At 40.7% G+C, this 25,234-nt stretch overlaps 1 protein-coding gene across 1 annotated transcript; it reads left to right on the forward strand.

Annotated features, from left to right (window-relative positions):
- Positions 1-7,759: 7,759 nt before the first annotated feature.
- On the forward strand, positions 7,760-24,387 carry LOC148513897 (olfactory receptor 10J5-like). Its single transcript, XM_088481318.1, has 2 exons — positions 7,760-7,927; positions 23,443-24,387. Exons 1-2 carry the CDS (start codon positions 7,760-7,762, stop codon positions 24,385-24,387), a joined length of 1,113 nt encoding a protein of 370 aa, XP_088337444.1.
- Positions 24,388-25,234: the final 847 nt, after the last annotated feature.

Consider the following 25,234-nt stretch of genomic DNA (forward strand, 5'->3'; position numbering starts at 1 on the left):
TAATTAGAAAGAAATATCTAAAATTGGCAAGATTACCTAACTCCATAACCCAAGATAGGGCCACAAAGCTTCAAGAGGGACAATTTGTTGCATTTGTACAAATAGAGGAATTTCAGGAAATTCTCAGGTTAATGAGAAAACGTATTTACCATATATAGACTAACGTAGGAAATTATTTTGAACGTTAAAAGTCTTTTTAAAATAAAATAGTTTATGACCCAGTTATTCTTATATGGTTGCTATAATGTTTTTGAAACCAAGATTTTATTGTCAACTAGCTATAGTACCCGACAGTGCCTAGGCAAGTCCATGAGCAAATGTCTTTAGATTTAAATTGATAGGAGATTTTGTATGCGGACATCAGAGTGAGATTTAAAGTAATATTATGAAGAATATAAACAATAGTAGTGAAGTTCATTGCTGGGCAGTTTTCTAGACAACATTTAATGTTTTTCTTTCTGCTAATAGTTACAGATTGCCACTGCTTGAAACTTAATAGCACGCAAAATAAAGCTGTCCATGAGAAAAACAAGATATCTCCAAGTGTATACTGGCCAGTTTCAGAGTTTGGCCCTGTGATTTGTTGATGGACATGGCAAACACTAGCTTCAGGGGGAATTGGAGATGCTTAAATTGAAATGTTAGATCTGTAGGAATTATGGGAATCCTGGGTATGAGTTTCTCCCTTTGCTTATCCTGTCAAAATGGTAGCTCCAATTATAGTTTGTTGAGACTTGTAATATGTAATCTTGTACTGTTACATGGTTTGGGTGCATCAATGCTGCACATCAATAGCACTGGAATCCCAACTTTGAGGTTGAGTTTATGAGAATATACCCTTGATATCTTTAAGGAACTCTACTGGATATGAAATGCTGTCATTGCATTGAGCTCTGTATTCGATGAAAGGATCATAGTAAAATGCCATCTATGGCATATAAACCAAATTAGCCCTCTTCAAATTAGTGCATATAACATGTTTCTGTTGAAGCCTTGCATTGTGTTGTTTGTCCGATTGGGATGCATGAAAGGAGGTTTGATAGTCAGCAGGAGCTTTTTGGTGCATAATAGTCTGCTCTTGGGTCTCAGATGCTCAAAGCTTAATTTGTCGCTGAGCTTGCCTGTACATTCTCATTTGTGTATGTGCAGAAATGTAACCACTGAAAGCAATTTTTGCTGCTCTAGCCTTAGAGAATATTTTTGACAAATTTATCTTACTCTTGCCTGGCATTATTACTGGAATACAATGATTGTGTGTGTGAAATTATTGAAACAACACTGGAAGCAATCTATACTATACTAGAAAGTGTACAGCACCTTTTCCTGGTGAAAAATAGTAATGATTTATTCTTTTTTTGTATTAGTACTTTTTAGTAGGAGTTATGAGAGAACATATAGGGACAAATGTAATAGGGTGTCAGTTTTGGTAACAGTACAAACTCGCACTTTAAAAAAGTGCGAGTTTGTCCTGAAACTCGCAAATTCAATAGGGTGTCAGTTTTGAAGCACTGATGTTTGTGACATGTGAGTTTCCGTGAGATTACACTCCAAAAAAAATTTGATTTTTGCACCAACCAAAATGCAAATTTCAAAAGCTTACTAAATCAGTTTAAAACAAAGACAACCATTGGCACAACAATAACTGCTGATCAATGCAGACCCTACTGTATATAAACCCCTGTTCCTCCATTTTGGTCTTTGATAGGTTTGGGAAGGAGGTTGTGAAGGTTAGAGGTGTGTTTTTTTTTGGCCTAATAGTGATTACACTACCATGTCTTACAGACACAGAAGGGGTGACGAGAGTTAGTAGGAGGAGGGGAGCAGTGATGCTACACAGGAGGAGGGTAGTGAGGAGGAAGAGGGTGAGGAGGAGGATGTTGAGGTGGAAGTTGCTCCACGCCCTGGGAAATAGCAGACAGGGTGCAATGTGCATTTTACACATGCAGAGAAATGTGCCTTAGTCCATACAATTGTGCCGTTGTATAGTCACCTCCTTGGTGAAGATGCACATAAGACCCCATTGGCCCGTAAACAAGCTATGTGGCAAACTGTTTTGGATGCTGTTACTGCTGTTGGTTCCTGCCCCCATGAAGTGAAAAATATTAAAAAAAGATATAATGATGTTAAGCGAGGTTTAAAGGGAAAAATGGCAGATGAGATGTGAGAAGCACGCAAAACCGGTGGAGGACGCCATGTCCAGATATTGTTTAGCAGCTTTGAGGAGGAGTTGAAGCAGGTTTTTTCTCCTGAAGTACTGCCTGGCGACCATATAGAGGATATGGATCAACCTCCTGCTCCAAGGCATCCTGGTGAGTCATGTTTTTTCCCATGTTTTTTTTTTTGTGTTAGTCGTATTCAATTTGAGTGGACCCGCGATACTTTTCTGCCTCACGGAGTTTTCGCCTACTTCGCCTGTTTTGCAGACGGAAAAGTATCATGCGCAAACTTGAAAATGGGACCCGAAAACAGGACCTGACGAAACTTAAACAAGCAGAAAGTCATGTCAGTTTTGGTGAAATCAGCCTGACACCCCTCAAAAGATGCTCTGACAAGGGGGTTAGCTATGGTTACCACAGATTTGGCTTGCTGAAGGTATGTGGTGTTTTTTAAACGGGCTCAATAGCTGCTAAATTGCATTTTGTATAAGTGGTGAAAAATAGTATTCTGGGTTTTTTTTGCAGAAAATAACTTATCCTACCAAATTTGGTGTACTTGAAATTGGGGGCTAGCATATTTTAAAGATGATAAAGTTAAGATTAAATAATATTTAAAAAACACCTGCTGCAAGCACCTGCAATTAATTAAATACTTGGGGCATACTTGGGGACCCCCTGGAGTCTAAATCACTATTTTTTTAACTTTGTCCCCCATTTTTTTATTTTTTTATTTTTAAGCACCCAAAATGAAAGTGATTTTTTGGGGTGTTATACATTGGGTTTTATTCAAAATTTTTAGGCTTTTCCTTTGAGGGACTGTCAGAAGGCTGCATAGAGGTTTCTGCAATGTTGCACCCCAAAACCCCAATTCTGCACTTTTTTCCGCCTGCTATTCATAAGCGAAACTTTTTCGCCTATTGCATTGAATTAACTTTCCGCCTAGGCAGAAAGACCTTCAAAATGAATATGGTGATCCTTTTCCACCTAGTGAAAAGTCAGATTCGGCGATAATTTATGTCCGATCACGTCATTTTTGCCTTTTTGAATTATCCCCATATTTAATTTCTTTGACTTTTTGCTGGTGTGAAAAGTCAATGATAAAAAAATGGGGTTAAGTTTTCAAGAGCTTTTTGCTTGCCAAAAAAAGTGCAGTATTGGGGTTTAGGGGTGCAGGCCTGAAAAAAATAGCCTGCACCTTTGGGAATGGGCCCTAAAACTGATCTGGGTCAAAAAGACATAAATAAACAATAGAGAGCACCAAAAGGTGGATAAGAACAAATTAATTTAAAATAATGTGATTGTTAGAACATATAATTAAACATAATTTATCAATTTAAAATCACAAAATAACCCAAGCAAAGAAGAAAAGTTGGTGCTTGAGATATATAATGGGAGAAGTATGGTATGAAGTAAATATATATATATATATATATATACACAAAATGAACCCTTATATCGCACGTACACTGGTTCAGCTGCAAAAATTAGGTGGACCTCTGTTAGTAGAGGCCCTAAAAATAGAAATGAAAGAGAAGGGGTACCTTTGGTACGCTACAACTTTGAGTATTAATTGAACAGAAGAAATTTCCACCACTAAGGTGGATTTATTGCAATATTAGTTGTTGGTCAAACACAACCCTCTAGTTAGTCTTCAACTAACCATAAGTTTATGTTTTGGATATTGTTCATAAAATAAAAGCCCTATGGTATCCCATAATTCTTATACCTGAATATTTTATTCTTGGTATATCAACAGAGATAAAACTATAAACAATTTACAATACAAATAAATACATAAATCGCATAAAACAACTTTTAGTAAACCTGCCCCGGTACAGAAGGATAGATGTTGTTATCTGCCACCTACACCTTTACAGGTGTGAGCTCTTAGGTGGACTTCTTATGTGGTATATATATATATATATATATATATATATATATATATATATATATATGAATAAGCAGTCCTCCAAAGTCTCTCAAAAATCCAGTACATTTGATATGGGACAAGGATATTTATTTATTAGCCAATTGCTGATAATATATTCTGCCTCACTGCCATGAATGCACCTCACCTCTGCTTTTAGATATTATTCACCAGTGCTATCCTGGAACAGCAGCAGCAGAGGTGTGCAGGTTCTCAGTGAATCACGCTCCCCTAGATCTGTAGACAGCAGCCACCCAATGTTAGTGGAGCCAGGTCAGCGGGAGCAACACATCACGGCCAGTGGATGAAAGAGACTGCAGAGGTTGTAGCTGCGGCCAAGAATGGTAACTTGATATCCAGAGAAAGTCCCCCATGGTTTAAGCACTTAGTACTGAGATCACAGTAATGGTGGATCAGCATACATAACAGTCCTCAGATCCTTAACGCGTTTCTCAGTTGTAATATTGTAACCGTTTCATCAGAAGGTATGATGGAGGACTAAAAGGTAGGCTATTTAACTATTCACTCAGCCAATGAAATTCTCATAACAGTTAATTAATAGACACAGATGTCTTTAATTGTCAAGATACAAAAAATTAAATACTGCTAATATTATAAAGCTAGTATAATAGAAAGAATCTATAACATAATAACATTACAAAACATACCATCACAAACAATATAATTATAATTACAAATAGAATTAAAATTAAGGAGGCATCGTTGAGAAACACAGCAAATCTATCTCAAGCAGTACACCTGGATGCAATATAGGTAATTACTAGAGAGAGATAGAAAAACAACGAAGTATATTATAACCAGACTGGATAGTCTAGTGGTATATTCACAGAACACAGTGTCCACAGACATAACATTTCTAGTTATAAAATGTTTATAAATTCAGTGCAGTACAGCGATGCAGAGAGTTCTATTTGTAATAACTAATATCGATTTTGAAAAGTTCTATTTTTAATAACTAACAAATAAAAATATAATAGCGATTCCTAAAATGGCTTCCATGCACTCGCTACATAGTTTGTTCTGAAAGATATTTCAGATAAGGAATACACGTGCGAAGATGACGTTGACTTATGGATAGCATCCAAATATCCAAGTGACGTTGGATAAGTAGCACCCCATGTAATTACTGACCAATGATGATCGCTAAGTGAAGCCAAGGCCACCAAGATGGAGGATGCATCCAATCAAGTTCTGGATATCCCACTATAATGATTAATATATAAATGTAACGTCATGTTTATGTAAATTAACAGAGATAGAGAAAAGTATAAATACTGTGACTAAAGGCTGTTAGAGAGGACTGGGGAATGAATTTCTAGGATAACATGCTGCATGTAACTACAAATGTTGTCTTTATATTATCTTGTATTTATTCTTTACATATTTTCTGTTCACAAATTGTTAAGTATAAGTAAAATGTTTATTATTATCTATTTCTTGACTGGGCATTGAATAATGTGTACAATATCTTTTTTCTGTTTCTTTAAAAGAAATCTTGTAACCATCATGTGAAAGTGTGAGTTTATGTTATTGGATCAGCCTTTATGGGATATATATGATAAGGCTATCTTCATGAAGCCAGTATCTGGTGAGATTCTGAATTCAAGTATCACTTCTGGTTAACGCTTGAAGGAGGAATAAATAGTTCCAAGTCCCAAGTGAAAAACACATAAAAACACAATAAGACCATAGACAGCAGTGTGTGAAAAACATGTGAGAGAATAAGGTGGTTTCAAGAAATAATAACTTCTCATATAATGGACTTATCACAGCATAGGCAGAAGCACTAGTGTTGGTTTTAAATAATTTAATTTTAACATAATTGAAACAGTTGGAGCACAGGAAGATAGTCCTGAGGCCCATCTACTGTTTAACAAGTTACATATGGTGAGATGAATGTTTAACTTTAAAAAATCAGCAGGAGGTAGAGTTGTGTCACAGTGGGATTAATTGAGGTACAATTCTGGCAAGTTTATGTGTACAGTAGACACATTCTGCTATATATGGTGACCTGGAAGTTATCATAAATACACTGGAATCATGTCACTATTATATTTGGCCCTTTAAGTCACCACAATTTGAGGTGATATTTTGTCCTCCTAATTATAGGATGTAATAACCTGTATTTAGAGACAGGGAACCCAAGCTCCTGGTGATGTGCATTGGGTTATAAACCAACACATTGCTGACATTCTGGTGTTCTCAGCATTTTCAGTGATTCAGACCTGCTCACTAGATGCGTTCGCACGCATCCATCAGCTGCCAATGTATGCAAATCCCATGAGCGCACGGCAAGAAATTAACACTCCCACTATGTCTTGGCTTTCAATTGTGATGTGTATTTAGATGCCCACCAGCATGTCATAAGATGTCAACCTTCCCTTAGTAATACACGTCATCTCCAGGAAGTGTATGCAACAATTGGTAACATCAAGTAACATCGGACACATGTGCAGCACTTGTGGCTGACCATACCCTACCACAAGCACAGCGAGTGCTGCTGTGTGTAATCCAGCCATGTGACGTGTATGCTGACGCTGCATCTTAATTATGCACTCCCTTGAAATGGCGTTCAGACACAGACACGCCTGCATTCACACCACCACACCCCCATCTCCATCGATCAACCCCTGACACCACCCACAAACGGCACATCCTGTCACTCATCCTAGTGAGGTATATATGTACAGGGTGTGAGCGCTTCTCGATTGCATGGACTAGTTCGCACATGCGCACTGCATATTATACACATGCACACATTGGAAACTTTGGCAGGCTATGTGCGAATGCAGCCTAGCAAGTGGTCTGAATCGGGCCCTGTGAACATACAGAGCACTTCCATTCATTACTATCTAGATCACTGACAGTACAATGTCATTAGTGATGGGAACTCATGAGGGCTAGATGTACAGTGTACCTATGGAATAATTACTCTATGCTATAATGAATCAAAGGAACCTGTAGAGTGATAGAGAGTGAAATAGGTTGCTTATATTAATCCATATTGTATAAATCTTAGCTTATAACCAAAATTTCCTGTTAGAGAAGTGTATTAATCAGGACGACAAGTGTAAAGAAATGATTAGATAACTACAGGTGAAGAAGAGCAGAGAACCTAGAACTGAGCCTTGCAATACTCCAAGGCTCATCAGTGGAAGCAAAGGTGAAAGGGATACAAACAAATGACACTGTAAATATGTGTCAGATACACTTCCTAAGACATGAATCTGGAGATGAGGGTAGTTACTTGTGTGGGCACCTGACTTGCACTTGCAGCTCCTGGAGACAAGTTGGGATCATGCATGTTACCCTAATCACTAAGAGGCTGATGCTTAGCGAGGCTTAATCCAGGTTACTGTATATGGCATAAAGTGCACAAATTGGCTCTGAGCTTGCCAAGACAGCATGGGACACGAATATATGTTTATGCAGATTTGATGACTCTACTAAGAACTCTACTGTATCTACCATTAGTGGGGCCTGAGGGCTGGTAAAATACACCTTGATGATGATGACTGGCTGATTGTAGATTCTCTTTTAAAGATGATTAATGATCAATTTAAATTTTTTGCATTGCTTATGCATTTATCATGTTATTGTGAGTGTGTGAGTTTGAAAAAGACACATGCTACTGTGACAAAACACGTTGCGTAGGATGTTTGTATCACTACGACCCAGTTATATTGATCTCCTACAGGACTACCTTGCTTCGGTTATTTCACTGACCATGATTCTGCAGGCTATTCCTAGTGAGGCTAAGAGCCTATGGCCAGCTGTAATTGATTTCTCTGCAGGTGGAGACTGCTACGAAGGACTCTGCATGGTACCCATTCATCCGGCTTAACTAGACTGCTTTCACAGCGGCATATGATGCTTACTTGGGAAAGTGAATATTAAAGGGGGCCCCCCGCTACACACGGACACCTTTCCCTTCCAATAAGTTAAAGCCCAGGTCAGTGCACTAGACGCTATAGGTTCTAACATTGAGCTCTGCCGCTGCATCCATTCGATAATGTGCATATCACCACAAGTGGCTACTCTCATTTCAGGTCACAGCATGGCATGTTAGATCTGCTTCAATATATGAAATACTTATCTGTTATTGCCACTCTCCAGATTATACATCTAATAAAGACAGATATTTGCCAAGCTTATTCATTTACTGATGTGCCCAGCTATAACATGACATCACAGCGCTATCTCTCACGCCACGTATGGCGCGCCACACACCACGCCATGAGTCGTGCCACAAAGAAAGTTTATTAGTGAAAAAAGTCATTACGTGTAATACAACATTTTGCCCACCAGATGTCACTATTCCTAAACTACATAGCGCATGCATCAGATTTCATTAAGTGTAATACAACTTTTTGCCCACCAGGTGTCACTTTTCCTAAACTACATAGCGCATGCGTGTGATTTCATGATGTGTAATACAACATTTTGCCCACCAGGTGTCACTTTCCAATGTACCGTACGGTATGTTCTGTATCACCGGCCGATGATTGTTTGACAGAAGCTTAGACATTAGACTTTACAAACTACAGAACTCTATTAATGGGTGAAGCGTGTGGCCTAGCGGTCTAATGCCTAGTCTCACTGCTTCTCCTCTCTTCTTGTTCCGTGGGTTCGAGACCTTGAAAATACAGTATGTTTTTTTTATTTATTTTTAAAATCTTCACTTAAAATATTCAGTATTCAATACAGTACATGTGGAGCGCATGTCTGCCCAGTGCTTCGGGAGTCAAACAGCGAAACTAGGATTTTTATTATTGTACATACAGTACTGTACCTTAGAACGCAAACTTGCGTCAATGCCGGCGCTGACATGAACGCAGACATTATAGTTATTTATTATGACCATCAAGTGGCAATGGGCCCTGTTAAAGAAACTGGTTTCTGTATTTCAAACTGACTGCGCGTTTAAACCGCAAAATTGCGTCAATGTCTGCGCGTGCCCAGTGGTCGGATTTTAATCACAATGGAATGTGTGCCCCATGTCCAGTGGAGCCAAGCCATACATTAAGTAGCGCTATTTTATGGCGCATACCCAGTTGTCTGTATTGCCAACAGTACTGTTGAATTTTCACACTAGTGCCATTCTGCACTGTCTGAGACTTACAGTACCGCACAGTATACACAATAGTAAATTCATTACTACAGTACATAAGGTGCTACAGTAGTGGACTAACAGAAGTTTGTAGTGCAGATGCAGAGCGCAAACTTGCGTCAATGAAAATGCTGTCTTAGACTTGGTAACATTATTAATTTAATATGTTTAGTAACTGATAGTTGACTGTGTATAAGAGAGGGGTCTCTATAGTACAAACTGACTCGGCGTTTAAACCGCAAAATTGCGTCAATGTCTGCGCTTGCCCAGTGGCCGGATTTTAATCACAATGGAATGTGTGCCCCATGTCCAGTGGAGCCAAGCCATACATCAAGGAGCGCTATTTTATGGCGCATACCCAGTTGTCTGTATTGCCAACAGTACTGTTGAATTTTCACACTAGTGCCATTCTGCACTGTCCGAGACTTACAGTACCGCACAGTATACACAATAGTAAATTCATTACTACAGTACATAAGGTGCTACAGTAGTGGACTAACAGCAGTTTGTAGTGCAGATGCAGAGCGCAAACTTGCGTCAATGAAAATGCTGTCTTAGACTTGGTAACATTATTAATTTAATATGTTTAGTAACTGATAGTTGACTGTGTATAAGAGAGGGGTCTCTCTAGTAGAAACTGACTCAGCATTTAAACCGCAAAATTGTGTCAACTGTCAGCACAGTTTGCATTGTGGTAACTTATAGCCAGTTCTGATGGGTTACGGTACAAATAGGATCTCTGGCTTGTGCCCAGTGGTGGGGTTGCAATGCATTGCCAGTGGTGCTGCGCCATAGCCATACCCTTGTAGTGCTATGGCTATGTACTGTACGCCATGGCGTACAGTATGGAATATCATACTGTACAGTACCAGGTCATGATTCACACACAGTGAAAGTGTGTTATTATTACACTGACTGTGTAATAATAATATTAAAAATAAAAAGTGTAACCTTGACTGTCTAATAATAATGAAAAGCTTCATTATTAAGCTTCCTGGTTTTGAACCCGGGTTGTACAGACGTCTGCAATGTAGAAGTACGATTTCTTACCTCTACGCTTCAGACGCCTGAGTACTGTACGTCATCGTATGGTACTGTAGATGTCACATAAAGTACTGTAGAGGACTAGGAGAGACTTGTGAGCAAGGGCTTAGGTGATCCGTCTTGCTTACACTTCTCTCCTTATGTTTGAGACCTTTATAATTTAATGGATTTTTTTAATGTTCACTATAGTACTGTAGTTCAGTCTTGTTATCCAACCCTTACAAAAATCAATCTATTGTACTGTATATGTGCCCAGCTACAGTACTGTAGTTTGTTGCTCCATACGGTACGCCATACAGTATACCGCATTGTTGCACGCTACACTGTGGCGTATTGAGTCTCATAGCACTGCGCATGCCCAGTTGTCTGTATTATATGGTACTTATAACTGTAGTGGTAAGTACAATACGGTATATATTGTAGTGATTCCCTGACTCTAGGAACTACAGTACAGTAGATGCAGTAGTCTAGGGGGCTAATGCCTAGCCCTACTGCATCTACCATTTTCTTGTCCCGCTGGTTCGAGACCTTTAAAGTACATACTTTATACGGTAATTTTATTTTGTTTTAAATCTTCACTAATACAGTACATTATCCAGAAATTCTGGTATTTCTATGCCACAGTACTTTGACGAAAAAGTCTAACCTTGTTAATAAAAAATAAAAAGTGTAACCTTTCAAGCTTCGAACCCGCAAAAGGGTTGTACAGGCAGAGTAATGTATTGGTTTGATTATTTACCATTACACTAACTGTCAGTCATCGTCAGATACTGTACTATCCAACACCCTACAGTGCAGTGTACAGTAATGTACAGTATGTCAGAGTCATGCATTGTACTGTATTCGTTATTGTACAATATACTGTAATTCATGTGATTATACAGCAATGCTGTACTTACTACGAATTATTCGCCTCTGAATTCAATGTAGTGGAGGCCTGTCCCTCCGAAGCAGGTCACTCCACCTGCGCTGCAGTGAGCGACCCGAGCGGCGAATGCCATATTGGCTGTATATTTCATTACTCGCGGCTCTGTAGGCGAGCACTTTGTCTTGGTTAGTGGCGAACGCTTGGTCCCGCCACTTAACCAAGACAAAGAGCTCGCCGGACGAGTAGCGTCTTGCCCTGACAGAAGACATTTTGACTAGCCAGTGACGCATGTCATACATCGCATGACGCACGACGCACGCCGACACTAATTCTCTTGTTACGGCAGGCGTCTGTGGTGCACTGTAATGTAGTCATAACCGTAGTGGCAAAGTCAGTTTTGAATATTCAGTACAGGCACATTCATAGCGGCACACTAGTTGTCCTAGCAGACGGGGGATGGTGTCTTTGGCAATGGTGACAATTCGTAGCATTTTTCAGGACACTAGGGCAGAGCTGACTGCTTACAGTAAATGGATTAACAAAGCTTCCTTTATTATGGTAATGTGAGGCTCTTGGCTTGCTTTGGGGGAAGGGACCTGATGCACTGTGTATGACTCTCGGCCCACTTGGCATGCGCCAGAAATCCCATCGCAACCCTCCTACTGGGCATGCGCCCGCCAGAGATGGAAATGCAACAGAATACAATACTGTACCGACTGCAGTAATACAGCCAACTGCGCATGCTCAGTGATAGCATAGTGCTACATGGCGTATGGCTTGGCGCCACAGATCCCATTGTAACCCCCTCCATTTCTAATCCATCGCAGATGGCTGACAGCCACCGTAGCGCCAACCGTGTAATACAGAGAGCTCTCTCTCCTACAGATCCCACTACTACCGTACTTAGTGTGCAAGGTTGGAGCAGCATCACCAATGTCATCAGTTTGGGATGCAACGCTATTTTGCACATCAAACGCACAGTCAGCTTTGAACACAGAGCGCTCTCTCACAGATGGAAAGCACTCTCAGACACAGTCCAAGGGACGTAGCCATAGTGCGCGAGGCTGAGACCGCATATGCGTTGTCGCATGTTTGCGTTTTGCGGTTTCTGGGCGCACAGTTTGTGATGCAGAGGCCTGTCTCACATTCTAGACAGTAGTTTCACTAACAGTTCCTGCAGTTATGAAATCACTATTCTGTGGTGCTAATTTGTAGGGCACCGTCACTTTTGAAAATTCAGTACAGGCACATTCATAGCGGCACACTAGTTGTCCTAGCAGACGGGGGATGGTGTCTTTGGCAATGGTGACAATTCGTAGCATTTTTCAGGACACTAGGGCAGAGCTGACTGCTTACAGTAAATGGACTAACAAAGCTTCCTTTATTATGGTAATGTGAGGCTCTTGGCTTGCTTTGGGGGAAGGGACCTGATGCACTGTGTATGACTCTCGGCCCACTGGGCATGCGCCAGAAATCCCATCGCAACCCTCCTACTGGGCATGCGCCCGCCAGAGATGGAAATGCAACAGAATACAATACTGTACCGACTGCAGTAATACAGCCAACTACGCATGCTCAGTGATAGCATAGCGCTACATGGCGTATGGCTTGGCACCACAGATCCCATTGTAACCCCCTCCATTTCTAATCCATCGCAGATGGCTGACAGTCACCGTAGCGCCAACCGTGTAATACAGAGAGCTCTCTCTCCTACAGATCCCACTACTACCGTACTTAGGGTGCAAGGTTGGAGCAGCATCACCAATGTCATCAGTTTGGGAAGCAACGCTATTTTGCGCATCAAACGCACAGTCAGCTTTGAACACAGAGCGCTCTCTCACAGACGGAAAGCACTCTCAGACACAGTCCAAGGGACGTAGCCATAGTGCGCGAGGCTGAGACCGCATATGCGTTGTCGCATGTTTGCGTTTTGCGGTTTCTGGGCGCACAGTTTGTGATGCAGAGGCCTGTCTCACATTCTAGACAGTAGTTTCACTAACAGTTCCTGCAGTTATGAAATCACTATTCTGTGGTGCTAAATTGTAGGGCACCATCACTTTTGAATATTCAGTACAGGCACATTCATAGCGGCACACTTGTTGTCCTAGCAGACTGGTGATGGTGTCTTTGGCAATGGTGACAATTCGTAGCATTTTTCAGGACACTAGGGCAGAGCTGACTGCTTACAGTAAATGGATTAACAAAGCTTCCTTTATTATGGTAATGTGAGGCTCTTGGCTTGCTTTGGGGGAAGGGACCTGATGCACTGTGTATGACTCTCGGCCCAATGGGCATGCGCCAGAAATCCCATCGCAACCCTCCTACTGGGCATGCGCCCACCAGAGATGGAAATGCAACAGAATACAATACTGTACCGACTGCAGTAATACAGCCAACTGCGCATGCTCAGTGATAGCATAGTGCTACATGGCGTATGGCTTGGCGCCACAGATCCCATTGTAACCCCCTCCATTTCTAATCCATCGCAGATGGCTGACAGCCACCGTAGCGCCAACCGTGTAATACAGAGAGCTCTCTCTCCTACAGATCCCACTACTACCGTACTTAGTGTGCAAGGTTGGAGCAGCATCACCAATGTCATCAGTTTGGGATGCAACGCTATTTTGCGCATCAAACGCACAGTCTGCTTTGAACACAGAGCGCTCTCTCACAGACGGAAAGCACTCTCAGACACAGTCCACGGGACGTAGCCATAGTGCGTGAGGCTGAGACCACATATGCATTGTCGCATGTTTGCGTTTTGCGGTTTCTGGGCGCACAGTTTGTGATGCAGAGGCCTGTCTCACATTCTAGACAGTAGTTTCACTAACAGTTCCTGCAGTTATGAAATCTCTATTCTGTGGTGCTAAATTGTAGGGCACTGTCACTTTTGAATATTCAGTACAGGCACATTCATAGCAGCACACTAGTTGTCCTTGCAGATGGGGGATGGTGTCTTTGGCAATGGTGACAATTCGTAGCATTTTTCAGGACACTAGGGCAGAGCTGACTGCTTACAGTAAATGGATTAACAAAGCTTCCTTTATTATGGTAATGTGAGGCTCTTGGCTTGCTTTGGGGGAAGGGACCTGATGCACTGTGTATGACTCTCGGCCCATTGGGCATGCGCCAGAAATCCCATCGCAACCCTCCTACTGGGCATGCACCCGCCAGAGATGGAAATGCAACAGAATACAATACTGTACCGACTGCAGTAATACAGCCAACTGCGCATGCTCAGTGATAGCATAGCGCTACATGGCGTATGGCTTGGCGCCACAGATCCCATTGTAACCCCCTCCATTTCTAATCCATCGCAGATGGCTGACAGCCACCGTAGCACCAACCGTGTAATACAGAGAGCTCTCTCTCCTACAGATCCCACTACTACCGTACTTAGTGTGCAAGATTGGAGCAGCATCACCAATGTCATCAGTTTGGGAGGCAACGCTAATTTGTACCCGCATATGCGTTGTCGCATGTTTGCGTTTTGCGGTTTCTGGGCGCACCATAGCCACAGTATGAAATCACTATTCAGTGAAATACAGTACAGTACAGAGCCCTCTCTGGGCACTACAGTGTCCAGAGCAGACAGTGACAAAAAAAAATATACAGTACGGTACAGTATATTCTTTTCCAGGGATCGAACCCCGGACCATAATTCTACCAAAGTGATCACCTAACCACTAGCCCACACGACAGCTACAGTGAACCACAGAGAGTGGCCTCATCCTTGTGCACTCCTCCCGCTGCTGTTTTTAATTTAAAAAAAAAAAAATGTCATACTGTAATGCATCCCATATCAGTGAAAGCTGTGCGTGCATCTAATTATTCTACAGTATCGGTTATACCGTGACAACAACTCCGGCAACTTCTCTACTATTCAGTTACTGCACCATACCGTATGTACAATACAGTATGTGCAGTGATTTGTACAGTATATTATGCGACATTAAAAATACAGTATGGGTTGTGTGTTCATGCAAATGCTGTGAATATGATAGACATTCAGTACAGTGGAGCACTCGCCACCCAGCGGTTAAGCACTATATTACATGCAATTACAAAAGTGGAGCACTCGCCACCCAGCGGTTAAGCACTGTATTACATGCCGTACCATATCCTTCGTTGAAGAATACCACAGTATTCCACAAGTCCATGGCGCGACTCAGAGGCCTGCACGCCACGCCACAAGTCCATGGCGCGACTCACGCCACGCCATGAGCAACAAAATAGCTGGGCAGATCTGTACCTCTCGAATATTTTGATTCATTATATACAGCTGGAGATTTGTGGTATATGTTTCTATCAGTTGCTTCCGGAGCTTGGGAAAAGGGAACTTACAGTATCCAGTGACACATGTTACTATTTTTAGGAGATCTGCAACTATTCTGTTTATTCTTTTTATTACTGTCGATTGTAGTAGTATTTGATACATTTTGAATGGTATGTGTTGATTTTGTTTTATTTGGTCATTATTATTATAATATTAAATATATTTTAGTACTAATACCAACTTACTGATTTATGATATACTAGTTGGAGTACCTGGCATTGCCCAGGATTTTAAGAATGTTTGTTTAAACATCATCCTCCAGCAAACTTCTCCTTAGGCAGGCCTCACGAAAGTGTGACAGACTTCCCCATCAATGGTCCTAATGTCTTCAAAGGAAGTAGGACCTGTATCAGTGTAAAGCAAACTTCAGAAATAGAAGCATTCAAAATTTGTCAGATGTACAGTGTAAACTCGGCCAAGAGCTTCTGTTGCTCTGATACCAGGATGACCATCTACAGCGACTCCATGTTTTCTGCACAGACAAACTTTTGGAGAAGCATTCCATGTGTAATATTTTGGCAGCTCACAGTACAACAGGGTCTGTGCAAAGTCATCCTTTTGACACAGGCCCTCATTCAGAGCCGCTCGCTATTTGCGGTCGTTCGTTTTCTAAAAAGGGGTGGCTATTCAAATGAACCGTTCGCAGTTTGTGGTCTGTTCACGCCTCTAAGTCTGAACGAGCGAGCAAAACATGCGAACGTAAATTTGAAAAATATGCCCCCTGGCCGCTCGCACCATACGTCATGTCCGCTATTTATTAGATTAATCAAGTACATCGACCAGCGTATGAACTGCTCGCTATTCTTGTGGTTGGTTCTTTCAACCACTATTTTGCGAGCAGTTCTGAGTTAAAAAAAAACAAGTGACATGGTCAATGACGCTGCTGGATTAATTATGCACTCCCTTAAAACGCCCGTTTTGACCTTTAAGCACGCCTGCAATCGGATCTCCACTCCCCGTTTTCAAGCACCTTCCCCTGTTACCACCCACATACGCCTCATTCTGTCACTCAAATTAGCAGGCATTCGCTATTTTGCGAGCACATGAATTTCGACCGCACTGACTGGTTCGCACATGCGTATAACGATCCGTACGCATGCGCAGTTGGGCAAACATCGCTCGGAGCGAACGAGCTGCCACTTACGAGTGGCTCTGAATCAGGCCCACAGTTCAAAGAAAGAAGTCAATTTTGTTGCGTAATTTGGTATAGTCAGAGAGCTGAGAATGCTGGCAAAGTCTGCTAAAGCTCTCTTTGATAAAAAACATTAAGATCATGACAAAACATGACAACACAAAACGATTGTTCAGTGGCCCTACCCATATGCTGTGAGGCCCCACAATGAGCATCCAGCAAAAATTGTGTTTTTTAATTAATTAAATAGTAAAAGTAATTAATTTCCATTTAAAAAAAAATTTTTGGTTGCCTCCACTGTGTTTTAATATGCTCATATGTAAAATGTCATGATCTTTGCTTGTAAACTGTGGATTTGTATAGAAAGACAGATGTACAGAAGGACACATTTTTGCTTTTACATAGTAAAGAAGATAGAAAAGAAAAAATAGGAGATAAGCTAAATTCTTTTCTAATTCCATACCTGACCTGTAGAGGGCGAATGCTATGCAAAAATTGTGTTTTTTAATTAATTAAAAAGTAACAGTAATTAATTTCGATTCAGTAGAGAAGATAGAAAATAAAAAAAATGTAGATAAGTGAAATCCTTTTGTAATTCCGTACCTGACATGTAGTGGGTGAATACTATGCAAAAATTGTTGTTTTATATTAATTAAAAATTAACAGTAATTCAACTTGATTTCATTTTTTTTTAGTTGCCTCCGCTGTGTTTTAATACGCTCATATGTAAAATGTCATGATCTTTGCTTTTAAACTGTGGATTTGTATAGAAATACAGAAGTACAGAAGGACACATTTTTGCTTTTATATAGTAGAGAAGATAGAAAAGAAAAAATAGTAGATAAGCTAAATCCTTTTGTAATTCCATACCTGACCTGTAGTGGGCGAATACTATGCAAAAATTGTGGTTTTTCATTAATTAAAAATTAACAGTAATTCATCTTGATTTAAATTTTTTTAGTTGCCTCCACCGTGTTTTAATACGCTCGTATGTAAAATTTCACGAACGTGGCTTGTAAACTGTGGATTTGTATAGAAAGACAGAATGACAAATTTTTGCTTTTATATAGTATATTTATCCTAGATTTTTATCTGTTTGGTTTGTCTCTCCATATACACATCTTCATTAATTACCCAATTACTTCAGACAGCATTTATCATCTGTTTACTGTTTCTGCTATTTTCTATTTTCTTCATTATAGTATTATAATTTAATTATTGACTATTTTCTGCTTATGAGGTTGAGTGTTTTTTGATTGGGTTGAGTGCCGACTTTCCTCTTTATATTTACATCCATCTTTGCATATCAATACAGAATTTGTGTATGTTCCTTGCTGCTACCCCAGTTTGAACCCCTCTTCTAGATTTTGCACCCTCCATTAGGTGCTCAGCGCCGGGACTACCACTTCATTTATTTACTAAGAACTCTACTGTATGTACCATTAGTGGGGCCTGAGGGCTGGTAAAATACATGTTGATGATGATGACTGGCTGATTGTAGATTCTCTTTTAAAGATGATTAATGATCAATTTTTATTATTTCCATTGCTCATGCATTTATCACATTATTGTGAGTGTGTTTTAGCAAGTTGTTGTTGTTGTTATTATTATTATTATTATTATTATTATTATTATTATTATTATTATTATTATTATTATTATCATGATATGCATATGAGAAAGAGATTTATACCTGCAGGTTTTGAGAGGTTCTGTTTATTCAACTAACACCTAATAGTAAATACATATTTTGTTTTCAAGACAAAATAAAACATTACATGCCTAATATAAGGCATCTCATGTTTTGCTTTTAAACTTTGCCTACAAACGCGATTACGTGTTGCTTTACAATTTTCCATCCATAACCTTGGTTTGCGATTATATCCAAACTTAACATTAAGCCCTAAATGCACATAGTATATTTTTTTGGATTGTCAGTGTTGCTCAATGTGAATATTTGTTGTATGGGCAGTGTTGCAGAGTATACAATGTATTTATCCTACACCTGAGTAAAATAACCAATACATATTACCTGCCTACTGTAGATATATACTTTTTAAATAAGCATGTCCATGTACAATTTAAGTCTAATTACCTATTCTTTATTGTAGCTGAAGATACTTTAATTGCTTTAGTAATAAGCCACAGCTTCCAATTATTTCTTGAATATACTGTGACCATTGGGGAATATCTGTATATGTCCCTCTGAGCATTGTACGCTTATATGTTCTGTTGCTGAATTCCAATATAAAAGGTTGAATGTAGTCAACTTAATAATGCATCACCTAAGAAAATGCTAATTCCAAAGAGATTGCAACACACACAGAGACTATGGTAAGATGTGGGGTGGGGCCCTATTTTTTTCATGTTTACTTTAATTTAATATCCATTCTTTAGAAAATAAATAAATAATAAAAAATGCTGCTACATCTTACTCAAATGTGGAATAAATTGCTAATAAATGCTGCATTTGGGTTGTTCTCTGTTAGTGCTCCTGACATTATCCGTCAAGTATATCTCTATATAATTGTCATTATACAGTAGGTGCTGATATAGAGGAAGGAGTAGCCACTGAGACTGATTCTGAAGAGGGAGCAAATACGTACAAAAAACACTTTGGTAAAACCATGTTCTCCTACAGGTGGGGCAGATATAGAATGTGCAGATAGATGTCATTTGGGAAGAGGTCCAAACTCACATCTAAATTGCAGTGTAAGAATAAAGCTGTCCAGCATTTGTGGGCTACATGCAAAAGCAACCAGTATATACCCTGCATTCAGACATAATAAATGTATTTGCCCCTCGTGTATTGCAGCATGGTCTGTCCCAGTGCAGAGTTCCGTTTTTTTTTTTTTTGCTTTACTAATAACTCAGAATTAGCCTCACTGGGTGCAAAAACTTCACCCAAAAACCTATTTAATGATGGTTCTCAGCCCAACACACTTGACCCTTAGGACTGGTTAGAAACTGGGCAGGGAACGGTAGCTTCACTGTGGATCACATTCCTCATCTCCAGTCAGTGGAGACTATTCTCGCATACATAGTATATGTGCACATTCACTTACTGAAAATGGATTGGGTATGGGATACCGGTGGTCACAATACCGACAGTGGCATCCCAACAGTAAGACCCAACTAGGTAAGTACCCTAACCCCTAACACTCCTCCTAACCAGCCCCCCCTCACAGCCTAACCCTAACTCTCCCTCCTTGAAGCCTAACCCTAACCCCTGTCCCCACTCCCTAAACCTAACTTGCCCCACCCACAGCCTAACACTAACCCCTGTCCCCACTCCCTAACCCTAACTCTCCCCCCTTGCAGCTTAACCCTAACCCCTGTCCCCACTTCCTAACCTCCTCTCCCACAGCCTAACCTAATCCAAACCATAAACATAGCCCTCCCCCTAACCCTAATAATTACCATCGGGTTTCCAGCTGCAGTTTTCTGAGCACCAACATCCTGACCGTTGGGATAATAACTACATCCCACTGAAAATATGCACTAGGTATGGACATCAGCTGGGTTTCCACTATTTAAATTTTCAATACGATGGTAACTAACCATTGCATCAATAAAATCTGATGGTAAAAATTATTTATATTATAAGCGGATTTGCAGATACCGCTGCAGCGTGGTAGGCAGGGAGTGGGGTGGGACTAGGGGTGGGATCAGGGTTGGGGCCAGAGCAACAACATACATACTGTGTACTCTTTAATGTAGCAGTGCTGTACTGTAGGGTACCGTACATATACAGCTCCAGCATGCCTGGCATAGGTGGGGAGGCTCCTGAAGTGAGTCCATGTATTTTTACAGCCAGGCACCAAGGAGGAGAGACAGTACTGCACTGCTCTGCTGTGTTACAGCTGACATTGACAGTGCTGATCAGCAACCAGGACAAACCTACGAAGATTCCCTAATGCAGACAGCAGCCAAGGAGCCAGGGGATGCATAGCTACTAGGAATTAAAAAAAAGAAGCCACCATCAGAACACCATTGAATAAATTTCATGGTGGCAAACATCAAAAAGAAAACTTCCACGGTTAGTAAACAGTAGTTTAAATTAGAGCTATAACTATGACTGTGCTGGATTGGCAGGCAGTCAGGGCATAGTGTTGGAAGGGGAAACTTAGAATTATATTTTTGGGTTAATTTATTTATTCTTGAGGTCTTGGGGGGGTAAGAAATTACTTCTTTTGCCCCAGGCACTAAATATTAAAATTACAACAGTGGTTTAAATAGTATTAAAAGATAACTTTTAGTATATAATATATGAATTAATTACTATATTTTCTCAAAAGTGAGAAGAATCAATATCTAGAACTTTTCACCTGCAAACTTTAGAAGATAATGCTCGCTTTTCAGATGTACCTCTAGGAGGTACATTACACAGGTCGGACACTTACTATTTTAATTAGTGTTTTGTATATTATGTGTTTTTCTAATCATGTAGTGTTTATGTGGTCCATACCTACCTTGGTAATCTATGTAGTATATTTGCTAGTTGGCTTCGATAAAATGTGGCTGCAAGGCCTATATTTATATTGAGTGTACAGTAAGTCTATTTTAGTTTACTTAGCAACCATATAATAAATGTGCACCTATACACATACAGAAACAATTTAAACAAAACTGGATATTCTAGATAAGCACAATAAACTTTTCTTAAATAGCTATGCATTCAGCTGTTTTATATAACATTAGCTAAAGTACCCAGAATTTCCCATATTTAATTCCCCAAGTTATTAAGTTTCATTATGTGATGTCATCCAAATCCACCCAGTGGAAGAACCAGAACATGCTTTCTGGGTCAAAGTTCTGCCCAGTGCACTCCACTGTGAGGTCCGATCAAGACCTCAACCACTCCATTGCCCAGACCAGACCTATTGCCATCCCTCTGTGATGATCCATCCATTGGAAGGCTCAGAACAGGCTGCCTGGGTCAAAGTTCTGCACAACTTACACCAATGGGATGTCCAACCAGGACCTCAATCCCCTAATTTGGCTTCCAGGATTCAATGTTACCACTCTGTGAAGTTTTTGTCCAAATCCATCCAGTGGAAGGGCCAGAACAGGCTCCCCAGGTCAAAGTTCTGACCAGCATGCCCAGGTCAGAGTTCTGCTTAGCATACACCAACTGGAGGTCTGATGGGAACTCAACCTCCTAGTATGTCTTCTAGGATCCAATGTTACCACTTTGTGAAGTTTTTGTCCAAATCCATCCAGGGGAAGGATAAGAATAGCTTCCCTGAGTCAAAGTTCTGCCCAGCGTACACCAATGGGAGGTCCAACCAGGACCCTTACTCCCCTAAAATCTGTCCAGGATCCAACTGGACCACCTCACATTAGTTTTGTCCCAATCAGTGCAGGGGTGTATGGACCAATTAATTTTATATATAGGATTTTAAGTGCTGCATTGATGTAGTACACTGTAGGTCTGATTCAGTAAGGATCACTATTGCGATCGCAATAGCGATTACGCATGCAGTCTCACTGCAAAGATATGCTAATGATTGCAATTGCAATGTCTTACGCAGCCTAACATAAGGATGCCCACTTTACCTTACACACATCCGTAATACTAAGCAAGACTGCAAAATCATTGGTAACATTGGGTACCATCGCAGCCTCACGCACACTTGCACAAGGTCTGACCTTACTCAGGAATTGCTAACCTCGGGCTGCATATGACATCATAATGGTTAATTTATGCACGAATAATCAGTGGCATTCAAACGCACTGGCATGCCTGCGTATTGCTGACCACCCCCAATCGGTACTTCCTGTCAATCACTCTGTGATGGGTCTGCGTAGTCACTGTGATCGCAAACCCGACTGCAGTGGAATCTTCACTTACTGCAATGCATACACATGCACAGAACGCAACAATCGGCCGATTGCGAGCATAATCACAGTTGCGATCGGTAATGAATCAGACCCTATAACCCTATATGCAGTATTTCACAATGGTTAATTTTTGAGGTAGGTTTATTATTGATGGCACTTTAAATAATTTAAAAAAGATATTTTTGTAGGCAATTTTAATTTCAAAGAAATGCAAGGAGCAACTGATTTGCCAGCGATGAAACAATTCCACTCTGTGCAGAACGTGCACAAAATAGGGTATTTGCTGGGGTTCTAAATCCAAAATATCCCCTCAGATGGGTCCTCAGGCTACACTATACACAAAAGTAACTGGAAGCAGTCACCACATAAAGACTTTATCTGCCATCACATAGGTTAACATAAAAAGCTTTATTAAGACTTTTATCTTGTCGCACAGATACAAAATAATATGAAGGTGCTTAGCCCTCAGTCTGCCATGTTGATGCTCAAAAATGGTATCTAGTATCTATGTGGTTAAAGCCCTCTTGTCTTCAATAAGAGTCTCCTACCTTCATGACTGGTCAGAGTAAGCATGCAAATCAAACTAATAAAGGCTTTGCTATTGGCTCGGAGAAATCCAATCCTTATTGGGTGGCTCAGTGCAGCCTAAATCCTCTCACAAGTTGTTGACCCTGCTGAAAAATCTATTAGGATTGGAGGAGAATTCCCAGGGCTTTTTTCAATTTATGTCATGGGTGGAGGCTGGTTTTGACACTATAAAGGACACATCTTTCTGTATTCTGTGTGTTTCCATCTTGTACTCATATGTGTTTGTGAGATGAATATCAGGATTCTTGAGTGGCTGAAACCAGACTGATATTGAAGCAGGACTCCTGCCTTGCTTGCAGCACCCCTGAAGAATCCGCAGCTTCAGGGGTGCTGCAAGCAAGGTTTAATTTCACTAAACAACATTTCCATGGTTGTTTGAATGCATTCAATATTATTTTATTTACCTTTTAAAACAGAAGTGGGATAGTCATCTGAACAAGACAGTGGTTGAGGAGTTCTGGCTCGTAGGCTTTGGGAACATTCATTACATGAAGACTTTAATCTTCCTCTTCTTCCTGCTAAGCTACATCATCATATTATCTGCAAACAGCATGATCATCTGCTTAGTGGTCACCACAAATCACATAGATTCTCCTATGTACTTCTTCCTCAGTCATTTGTCATTGACTGACATCCTCCTCCCCACAGCTATTGTTCCAAAAATGCTTGATGTTACATTGAAAGGTGGCAGCGCGTTCCCAGTTGGTGCCTGCCTTACACAGTTTTATTTCTTTGGATTATCAACCATTGCAGAATGCTTACTTCTCACCGCCATGTCCTATGACCGCTATGTGGCTATTTGTAACCCACTGCATTACACCTCCATCATGGACCTTCACCTTTGCATATATTTGGTCATCTCCTCCTGGGCATCTGGAATTGCTCTCCCACTGACGACTGTTGTACAGATAGCCCACATGTCATTCTGTGGATCCAATGTCATTGACCATTTTTTCTGTGACCTTTCACCCATTCTTAAACTTTCCTGCTCTGATACATCTACAGTGGAAATAGGAAATATTGCATTTTCTATTCCTCTGTTGTTTTTCCCGTTAGCTTTTATCACTTTAACTTACATCTACATTTTCCATACCATCTTTGGAATCCTGTCTGCTTCAGGAAGACAGAAAGCCTTCTCCACCTGCAGCTCTCACCTGACTATTGTGTGCACCTACTGCGGTACCCTAGTTATTAATTATGTTATTCCAGCCAAAGAAAGCTCATTGAGTCTACAGAAGATAGTGTCTGTTCTCTACACAATGGTGACACCATTATTAAATCCTATTATATACAGTCTGAAAAATGAAGACATTCGAAGGACTCTAAAGAAAATCATCCAAAAAAATTGTGATTTTAAATGAATAAGAGATTATATGTACAAAATGTGGCCATTATTGTGAAAGCTTGTCATTATCACTAAACCACTGTATTTTTTAATATGTATGTACTGTACCCAGACTATAAAGCTTATTTAGGAGAGTACAATATCCTCCCAGGGGCAGTTTAAGAAAGGAGGGGGCCCCGTATGCAGCCTCCATGCGGGTCTTCATCTCCCTGGATTTGTGCCAGAGTCTACTGCGCATGCACAGGGCTCTGGAAACATGGTGTCCATGTTATGTTCCTGGAGACATCTCTACTGCATATGCTCAAATCACCGGGAAAATGGCTGCTGCACCATTTTTCAGGTGATTTTAGTCTGTCACACCCACCGGACACAGAAATACGGAGAGACTAGTATACATTTTATATGGGTGTAGGGTGTGTAGTGTGGGTCCTTCTGGGCCTAGGGACCCATTATAGATACACCAATGTATCCACTCATTTTTAAAGGTAAATTATGTATTTGCTATTCTGTATGTTTGGCAGAGAATTACACTTTAGAACAGGGGTGGGGAACCTTTTTTCTGCCGAGGGCCGTTTTGATATAACATTATTCATGCAGGCCATGCCCCCTCTGTGTAATGTCACACTGGGACTGGGCCACAACCGCCAGTGATTACAGCAATGCGTGGAGCATCCTGAGGATGCTCTGGGGAGCTGTAAGGGCAGCTCCAGGTGGCACTGCTGTATAGATTCTGGCCGCAGAGTGCCATTATAGGCACCTTGCTATCCAGATGAGGCTAGCAGAAAAAAGCTCTGAAGGCCAGACTAAATGATTCCAGGGACCTTATATGGCCCTCAGGCCTGAGGTTCCCCATCCCTGCTTTA

This window comes from Taudactylus pleione, unplaced genomic scaffold (assembly GCF_031769625.1).
Source record: "Taudactylus pleione unplaced genomic scaffold, aTauple2 ptg000268l, whole genome shotgun sequence".
Lineage (NCBI taxonomy): Eukaryota > Metazoa > Chordata > Amphibia > Anura > Myobatrachidae > Taudactylus > Taudactylus pleione.